The 10873-nt window shown below is 30.8% G+C and overlaps 1 protein-coding gene across 1 annotated transcript; it reads right to left on the bottom strand.

Moving 5' to 3' along the window:
* On the bottom strand, positions 1-10556 carry LOC128170154 (uncharacterized; the record flags this gene model as incomplete). Its single annotated transcript, XM_052836103.1, is given in 6 exon segments — positions 1-25; positions 208-225; positions 548-698; positions 1192-1322; positions 1579-1596; positions 10450-10556. Coding segments are annotated over 6 exon segments (416 nt in total), but the record flags the coding sequence as incomplete, so codon positions are not given.
* Positions 10557-10873: the final 317 nt, after the last annotated feature.

Here is a 10873-nt window from a genome sequence, read left to right as displayed (position 1 = left end):
TGATCCATGTAACAACCAACAAATTCTACAAATAGGAGTTTGTATTTAATCCACAAAGTACAATTTTCTTTTTTTTTTATTCACAAAATAAAGTCAGCTTTAATACTCCTGAGATATTTATTATTTCTGTATTATAGATGGCCAAGTTTTGGATAATTTTTAATTTTATTTTTATTACCGGTACATCAGATCTGTAAACAGACTTACCTTTTCTTACGATGCGACCTGAAAGTTTTAAACACCCATTTAAAGTAACGTTTGACAGAGAATGATTATAAAAGGCAAATCACTTCGTATGTAGAAAAATCACGAACTTTTATTGTTTAAATTGGAAAGATACTTCAAGAAACAACTTCCACAATATCTGATTAATCTACTCTTTTTGAGAATATAGGTGCAACTTTGTTTTTTCATAGATTATAAATAATGAAGGGCGATATTGTTCATATGTTACTAACAAAAACCTGTATCAAAAGCCATCATTTTTCATTTATCAGTTCTTATTATTAAAACAAATCACAACATTATTTTTTCTACAAATGCTCACTTGGTGTGAATTTAGGATTTTCATAAATGGCAATTCTCCATGTGCCACCACAAGCCTGTGTTTTATCACCTGCGCACAAACTCCAACAGTCGTTTTCTTTCATCTTGACTGACTTTGTTAGTTTATTTCCACAAAAACACTGTGAGCTATACTGCAGATATGTAAAATACATGACTCAAGCACCGAATTTTTATAACTGTACACAAGTGAAAGGATAATGGACAACAAAGGAGGCAAGCATTGCAGAAAAAGATGCATCCCACACTATTTCTGTCATCTTATCTAACTTCATACCTCTATGAATCACCAATGAAAGCATTTTAATGTAAAATTTACAAATATAGCCTCTCATGTCTATATAGTCTGATGAAGAGAATTTGTTTTTCAATGACATTTACTTGCTGTCATATGAGTTTATGAACTGCATCCTTCTGACACTCTTGTTGAAAACAATGCAATATTTTGCTTAAAACAAAATATGGCATTTTTCACTTTTTATGTGTATCGCTTTATTTTGAATTGTAAGATCATGTAGAAAGCTGCAATACCAATACAACATTAATGTCTGGCTTTCAATGTTTAATATAAAACATTACCGAATTTCAACTTTCTCTTGACCATTTGTCTATTCTACCAATGCATACCTCTACACCGTAGTATTTGAACCTCAGATCTGTGCACGTTTTTCTGCAGCTGTCCACTGTCATGGTTTTAGAGGTGGTCATCTTTCCGTTCAAGGTTCGGGATCTTTGATCCATGTAACAACCAACAAATTCTACAAATAGGAGTTTGTATTTAATCCACAAAGTACAATTTTCATTTTTTTTATTCACAAAATAAAGTCAGCTTTAATACTCCTGAGATATTTATTATTTCTGTTTTATAGATGGCCAAGTTTTGGGCTATTTTCAATTTTATTTATATTCTTGAGATTCTTAATTATTTTTGAAATATAGGTGGCCATGTTTAGGGGGGGGGTTTGCCTAATGAATGGTCGATTTTTATAACATTATATCTTTAAACAGACTTACCTTTTCTTACGATGGGATCTGAAAGTGTAAAACACTCTTTTAGAGTAACGTTTGTTAAAGAATGATTTTAATAGGCATATCACTTAGTATGTTATATAAAATGTGGTCATCATAGACTTGTTTTTTACCCACACGTTCGAAAGAAAGTTCTTAGATATCCTTTTCCGTTCATCCGTCTGCCACGTTTTATTTTTTAAAGCTGCTCTTACATCTTGGAAACCAGCAAACTGAATTTGTGGTGTTTGAATTTGGGTATAATGTTTTTGTTTAAAAAGATTACAAGATTTTTCTCGCAGTCCTCTAGGTCAAATAATTGGTAAAAAAAAAAAATGACGTCTTATTGCACTACTCCTACATTTTAAACAATAGACAAATCATGCATTGGAAAACTTTTTGAAGTATCCTATAGATGCGCAATATGGTTTCGAAAATTTTAATGTTGTCCTGGTCATTTGGTGGTTGAAAAATGACGTGGTTTTTTTCTGCTTCTGCTTCTTCTTCTTCTTTTTTTTTCAAACAATCTGGTTTCGAAAACGTCAATATTTTGTGTAGTAGCCAAATGATCTTCTAGAATAAGATTGGTAGTGTCATTTTGAAGCGTTATCGGGTTAAAGGGTTTTTTTTGCAAAAACGTTTTTGCAAAACTCTTTTACAGCTTTTGGAGTCGCTACGTCAATTCTTGGGATATGATAGGGGCCGTCGTATAGAAATGCAATAAAGTTTTAAAAAATTTAAATTTCATCTAGGGAGTCAGTTGATTGGGTTTATCTCTCTAACTATTTTTAGAATCGGTAGGACAACAAAGTAAGGCCTTTAAGCAAATTAGTTTCTATACTTGCAGAGTGTAAATACATTTAATTGGGACATTTACAATAAAAATGCTTGACACATGTCAGAAAAGAGGAACTGTATTTTAAAAACAAGTGTCAAAATTGAATTTTCATTTGAAGAAAAGAATTGAAATTTTTTGATGTACTCCCTTTCCAAAACTGTGAAATTCCCTAGTTTTACTTTCATTTTTCAATACAGACGCATTTTGCTGACAAACGAATCTGACTTTACACTACGAAATTTTTAACAGGAATGAGACAATTTAAAAGGCCCGTTGTTGCTAAACGAAATTAAGGGCAGAAGCTATGAACACTAACGTTAACAATACCGCCTTTGGAAAATGCAATACAGACGCATTTTGCTGGAAAACGAATTTGACTTCACAATACGAAATTTTAACAGGAAAGAGACAATTTAAAAGGCCCCTTGTTGATGAGCAAAAATAAGGACAGAAGCTCTTTCCCTAACGTTAACATTACCGCCTTTGGAAAATGCATTAGTGGACTTTACCCAATCACAGGAAACTGACTTTTTCTTTGCATAAACCCAAACAAAACAAGATCCCATAACTCCTCTTCTGAATAAATAAATAGACACATCAAATATTAAGATATATTAGGAGCATGTTTATATATGTGCAATCAGGTTATATAAATTTCATTTCATCCAGGGAGTCAAATAATAGCAGAAAATTGATGTTTATCACTAAAACAAAACCTTGATCCTAGAACTCCTCTTATGATTTAATAAATAGACATATCCTATCTTGGGATACATATAATAGGGACTGTCAAATGGATTTACAATACGGTTTGGAAATATCAATTATAACCCTTGTAGTCAAACAGTGGCGGAAAATTAACATTTATCCTATGTACGAATCTAGAGAGAGAGAAAGGGGGGTCCAGATCTTCCCTCCAAAATTCTAATTTCTTTAAATTTCGACGGTTCATTTCAAAATCCCCCCCCCCCGCATACTCAAATTATTGTCCCACCCCCTTGAAAAAAAAACTTTTTTGATCTGCTCATGTATACCTTCTTAAATTGTTTATATAATGACGTCCCCTCCCCACCCCACGAATGATCTATTAAAATCAAAATATAATTTGGTACCTAAAAAATTTATAAACTGGTAAAACATGTTTTTCTCAAAACAAATTAACATAACACCTTGCTTAATTGACAAATTAATATTCATCTATTAAGATATGATCAGAAGTCTTATTTTAAATCAATAACTAATATTCCAGTTTAAATTAATAACATTAAATCTTTATCCTCGACATCCCCATCCCACCCCTACATGTAATTAAATCTGGTTCTGAAGATTCAGAGTCTTCTTTAATTCTAACATGTGAACAGTTGCAAAATTTAAATTATTTCTTAAGGTATTTTTCTCTAGATGCTCATCAAAATTTCAAAAATTGCTTTTTAATTTTTATGATAAACAAAATGTTATATGTTTTCGGGGCAATTGTAAAGTTTGCTAAACAAAGCACGGTCATTATTAGGCTAGGAATTTTGGAAAGTCAGGGTGTCTCAAAGGGGGCAAAACCTGTACACCATTTGATACACAATTACACAAATAGCAAGAATAAATATGGCTTAGGGATGGGGATCACAAAAGTCATCAAAATATTTCATCAATTCCTGATTTAGAAATGGGGTATTAAGACAGCTCCTGGGGTTCATGTACTTTACACCATTTGATTCATCATAATGACATTAGAAACAAGAGTATATATGATTAAGTGATTGGGATCCTAAAAGTTTTCAAGATATTTGTATTTTCATGTTCCATGGGGTCAAAATTTTAATCCCATAGGGTCATGCCTACATTATATTTGATGCATCATAATACATTAAGGAAAAAAGACCTCTTCCTTCCTATCATAACTCCTATAAACATGATTAGTCTCTACACTTACTAAAATGTAATATACAAATTTAATACAAAATGGTACATAGTCAATCTTGGGTCAACTCAACAGTGCAAGTCTGACAAATGAAAATAACTTTTCCAATTCGAATGACAGAAACTTAACAAATGCAATAGGATAGGTAACTATGATAAGCTTATTTAAATATTAAAAGATGATGATATAGTATGCTGGCAAAGGGAGATCACTTATTTAGAACTTGTGTATACTGGTGTCTCATAATATTGTGCTACTATATGTATTAACTATAATGCTTACCTTTATTGGTCAACATCATAATGATAATCCAATTAGAGCACAATATGAATCCCTTTAGCTGGTATTCACAAAAGAAACATTTATGCATGTTAACTAATCCTATTTTTTCATATGAAAAAACATATTGGTATGTCCATCTAACCGAAGAGTTTTTGCGTAAAACTAGTACCCGCTAATGCGACATGTAGACCTGTGTTGTATACGTCACTTCAGACAAAGATCATTTATTTGCAACATGCATGTATTTTCATGACTTTGTTCTTTAAAACCCATTGCAATATTTTATGACGTAAAAAAACTATGTAAAGCACACAATTTGGCTATAATGTGGTACAGGACATATTGTGATGTTCTCCCTATTGAAATAAACAATAAAATATATGATATTTTCCTCCTAAAACAATAGTGAAGTCCAATGGATTATAGTGTCAACTACATGTCTGTAAGTAGTCTGTAAGAGTTCAAATTCTGTTTGGGCTTTTCTATTTTTTAAGTTCCCAAAGATTTTAAAAACTTATTTCAATACATGTGTTGTAAAAGTTTTAAATTTTAAAACGTCACCATGAAAGAATTTTGATCATAACGCACTTAGTTCCATTAATATATATCAATATGTGTCTTATACAACCTTAAATCGATGATTATATCTTCTTTCCTCGCAGTTCTGCATTGAAAATCATTGCGCAATATAATTTAATAAGTTTAAATTCACTAAATCTGTTTCTGGTTAAAAAAAAGAAATTTATCTTTACAATATATCAAAAATATGTCTTTGGAATCTCAAGTTTAGCGTTAGTTTTACACTGTCACATGTATATTATGGGGGAAAACCGACATATTCGCGAGCCAAACAATATTTTACTGAACTAAAGGGTTGCTTCAACACATTTCAGTTTTTTTTAAAAAATCAGTGCCATCAATACACGAGAAATCATGGGAAAAAAGGAAATTCGAATATAAGCTGAAATGGACTTAACATTTTTTTAAAAATCTTATATATCTCACTATTAAGTAAAGAAAAAGGTAAGGAAGCTTATATTCCCCACACACCCAATTATTTACCAACGCTTCACACAAAGACAGGCAGCAGCACCACTTAAATGCACAAATGAATAATCACAGAGGCAAAACTACAAAATTCAAATTTGGTGTGTAATTATACGTATTATTTACTCAAGATTGGCAATCTCTCTCTCTCTCTCTCTCTCTCTCTCTCTCTCTCTCTCTCTCTCTCTCTCTCTCTCTCTCTCTCTCTCTCTCTCTGCTAATTCAGTAATTCATAGTGATACATGTATTGATCTTTTCATTTTGTTTATACTTGAACTAGTGATCTTTTGATTCAGGAATTAGGCCCCAATTGCAGAGCCCCCCCCCCCCCCCCCCCCCCCCCCAAGAAAAATACAAATAACAAGCAAACAAACAAAGACCAAAAAAAATAGCACCTCCATTAAAAAAATGATTAAATATATATTTGTTGACTTTAACAGACTATTTTTCAAAATGCGGAAGTAGCGTGAAATCCATTGCCAATGAATGTCCATCACATTAAATAATCATAGAATAAGGTCGATTTGGTAATTATTTTTGTCCGACAGTATAGAGTACTGAACTTTAATTGTTTTAGGGGTGGAGGGACCCAATATCAAGCCTGAAAATCGTTAATAAAAATATAATACATCATGAATAACGCTTAAATTTCTGTAAATATCAGCATAATATCAGCTTAATAGTGATTTTGACATTTTTATTAGACTGCTTCATCATCCTAGGACCAAGTCTTCTTATGATGGGTTAGGATTAAATAACATCCCAAATAACAATCCAACATAAACAATTCAAGTCATGATGTCTGTATTAATATTTTGGATAACTTTTCTTATAGTTCATAATTATTTATATGCGGTTTTCGCAGGTTGAGTTCCCAAGGGAAAAGGTAACCGAACATTTCCTTTTTTTCTTTACAACTATATTTTAATCTTAAGAAAAGGTACAAACTTTAATTTTTTCCAAGATGAGAGTAACTGCTAATAGAGATGTAGGAAGTAGAGCTATTAATTGATTTTAGATGTACTAAAAGTGTTACATTCTCAAGAACTAAAAAAAAAAACCTGGCCCCCTCCCCGTCATTTCAAGATTCCATTAATATTATAACTTATAAAAAAAAGTCTGCTCCATAAAAAAAAGTAAAAAGATGGATCGAAGAAATGAACTATAGCTAACATTAATTTTTTTTCCATCGGACGGATCAAAACTTGCAATGATACTGCATACAGGTAAAGTTTTAATTGATAAGAGTGATTATGATTTTTAAATATAAATGCGAATCATTTTGAAAATGTGTGCAATTCCTCCTTTTACGATTATTTGTTTGCTTAATAAATTCAAACAGTCAAATTAATACTTATAGGAGTGTAACTGTAACACCTGCAGGATGGTTTATAGATGGTCATTGAAATATACACGTTCAGAAATGTGATGTCTATTGCAACAGACTCCGATGATAACGATGAAAAATTGCACGAGATATTCCTAGTGGATTCCAAATGAAGAAATGATGTCAACATACCTCATTATAAATCTTTGTAAAAAATCAGTTCTCGTTTCTGTGGATTTTTTCGAGATAAATATGATAATCTGTAATTGAAATTATCTTGGAAAATTTCTCCTTCATCTTTTTTATTTACACTTCTATCACAGGTTTGTATATTTTGATTAAAAATCGTCCAAATGTGCTGTTTAAATATATTGGGACCGAAAAATAGCAGTTTAGACTAGATACAGATCTCCTTCAAACTTCAATATGTGATACATTGAATAACACTAACAAGACGGAACAATTTTTATACAATTAAGGTCTTACGATTTCTGCATGACGTCATTGTGAGCATTCCAGAATATTTTACCGTTACCGGTTATAATATTAGTGTAATGTGATGCATGGTTTCGCCATATATTTCTTGATTTATACTTGTGTTTAACACAAAGTTTAAGCTATGTAAAGTGAATTTACACTAATGTTAAACAATTTATAGAGAGTAGTTTGAGTTTTAATTTCTGAATTCAATGAAAAACTGATGAAACCGTACATAGGTTAAACTTGACTGAGTACAATTTAAAATATTTACCTGGCAAGAATTTCTTTGCAGATATCGATATCGATAGAATATATAATGAAATACAAATGTACCAATTTTCAGTGAGTTTGGACCATTATTTCAAAAGTTATAGACGTTTTATGTTGCCAAATGTACTTATTCGATGTAAATAAAATTGTATCAAAATGAACTGTAAATGTAAAACGTAGATGTAAAAGCTTTCATACTGGCAAGTTTAAATGGCCTTAAAATTTGATATAAATCAGATAAAGGTTTGTGATTAATTTCTTTAATTTCTTTAAAAAATTGTTTGAATCATATAGAAATCGGTAATTAAAAAAGTGATCTTTGATTGGAAAGCAGTCGCCGCTATAATTGCCCTGAAAGTGTACCTGTGTTAGCTCCTACAGCATGAACAAAATATTTGCAACATACCAATATTTAAGTTCAATTTGAATGTTTGCTTATTATATTAAATTTAAACAAAATTTACACGGATTAAACCATAAAAATATCATGGGTGGAGAAACATTTAAATCATTTAATATTATAATATATATAAACAACACTCACAGCATATCTCAAAAATTTGCCTGAACTTGAACTTGTATAACTTTGTCAACATTCGTACTACTGTAGTTTACCTTCTCTACAGAAGAGCGCAACAGGGGAGACAATTCTAACATTAGTGATAAAATGCAATTGTAATGAAAAAGAATTCTTTGAGAAACATTGAAAACAATTTTTTTTAATTTAAAAGCAAAATAAGGGTTTTTTTCAAGTTTAACTACAAATATTGACTTCAGTGGATTAAAATCGCTAGTAAAAAAAAAAATAAAAACCAACAAATTTTCATTTAATTTGAAAATTGGATAATTTTGTTAATTTATTACTTTTTAGTCCTTGAGAGTCCAAAGATGGATTACATAAATTATATTTGTTATAAAATTTAAGACAGTTTCTTATTAACAAAAAAATTCAAAAAATAATGCGCCAATTTCTGAGAAATTCTTCCTCAAAAATTGACAAAAATGTATAACTATCATTTCTTGGCATACTTCCAACATTTTCACCCTTGGGAGTTTATGGTGTGTATGAAAATATATAAAAAAATATGCAACTACATGTATAAATGGTTTGAACTTCTTCTTTAGGAATATAGTCTTATTTTTTTCAAACATTGTTTATACATTTTGTAAATTAATTTCTAAATTTGTCATTTTTCTCCTAACTTTTCTGAATTTTAGAGGCTAATTAATCAAAACGCAATACTGGCTGTTACTATCAATAGAAGCAACCCTCGCAGAAAAAACACCATGTATCTGACTCTAGATGTGTATCCTTCAAATATTTGATAAAATTCTGTTCATTCTTGGGACTTGCTACCACAGCTTTTTACCATATTTGCATGGTTTTCGCGTAGACATGCTTTCAATATACATAAAGGGATGCTCGTGTGTATTATTGGATGGGATCTAATCCTTTATGAAATTAAAAATAATAATCTTTAAAAACTACTGGAAATTGCATATGGTCTTCATTTTTACTTAAATGGGTACAAAACAGTGTTATTAGGGGGGCAAACACTTGGTGCGGGTATTACTGTCTTATGTGCGGTTATTATTGTCTTATGACAGCATCTTGTTCAGATTGGAAAGCTATTTAAAGAAACAAAGAACTATATATGATATTAGTCAAGTTTTGCCCCCATTATTCGCAATTTTTTGAAGTGTTTCAGGTACATTAAATTGTTGTGTTATTCTTCATCTTCAAAAGAGTTGATATAAAATATTTTGTTGGCCTATTTATTAGATTTCTTGCACTCACTGGCAGTATATGACGTCAGAAGTGACGCTAGTTTTATGTTTTCATCAAAATCAGTGAAAATTTGACATTTTTATTGTCTTTTTTTCGAATGGGAAGTATAGAGCGACGCTTTGAACAAGAACAAATTTTTTGTCACTTATAAGTATTAGATAGATACATCTTTGGTGAAAATATTTTGGTTGTTCAAGCAATCGCTCAATATTTTCTTTAATAAAATCTGCTTCAAAACAAGCCATCATATATTTAAAATGAAAGTTATGAAAAAACTTCAAATGTATATGTGTACAAAGAACACACAGAATGACAATAAAATGGCGATGTTCATTTAAGGGGGCTATTTTAGGCTCAAACAATATATAGTCCTTTACAATATCTGATGAATTATCTTTTTGTGAACTTATGTGCAAACTTGTATCTTCGTAGATTTTGAATAATAAAGACCAACATTTATCAAAATGTCATTTACAAAAACCTGTATCTAAAGCTGTAATTTTTTGATAATCATTTCTTATTCTAAACATAAATCACTACATCGTTTTTCTAAAAGTACTCACTTAGTGTGACTATGTTTAAAGATATAAAAAATTGTAGTACATTTTCGGAAATAAAAAGTAAATGTTATTGTAAACCTTGTGAAGGTTCTATAACGACGTAAAGACGTCAACATACTGCACAGTTCCTCGCCTGCCAAAAATTGTCGTTACTAATTTTTCTTAATCTCATATAGAAATATAGCACGGTCTTGACTTTTTGGGGCATTGCTTGACAAAGTGTTATGAAACAAAATATAGTTGTGAAATAAATTTTCAGTGAACTGTTTTTAAGTTTTGTGTTCTGTCTACGTAATGTTGGAACAACCTTCGTAAATATCTATACCCATGTAATACCATCATGGAAAAATACAATGCAGTAAGATATACCTGACAGGTGACGTTTGATTCCATTGACATGAACACTCCAGACGACAATTGAGATTGCGACTAATGTCCACATTGTGAATCAAATTGTTGACAAAAAAGAAACAAACCAGACAACTATCTGCATTATGTACTCTCTGATATTGCTGTCCTTAACAAAATGATTAAAATGAAACCAAATATCTTGAAAACATGATACCAAGTTATCGATCGTTTACATTTCGTCAAGCTCCTTTTTTACTTTGAATGTTGTATTTTAACCTAAAGCAACCTTTTTTAAAGAGATTTACATTCATGACTTTCAACGAAACTCAACGAAACTAAAGAATTTGTAGACATGATTACTATGGTATGGGTTGTAATATGCAAAACGCAATTATTGCTGTTGACAGCAATGTGCACTGTGCACTGATTCCAAACTTGACAC

This window comes from Crassostrea angulata, unplaced genomic scaffold (genome assembly GCF_025612915.1).
Source record: "Crassostrea angulata isolate pt1a10 unplaced genomic scaffold, ASM2561291v2 HiC_scaffold_351, whole genome shotgun sequence".
In the NCBI taxonomy this organism is placed as follows: Eukaryota; Metazoa; Mollusca; class Bivalvia; order Ostreida; family Ostreidae; genus Magallana; species Magallana angulata.
Note: the sequence above shows the minus strand (reverse complement) of the source record. Positions and strands in the feature narration are given on the sequence as shown.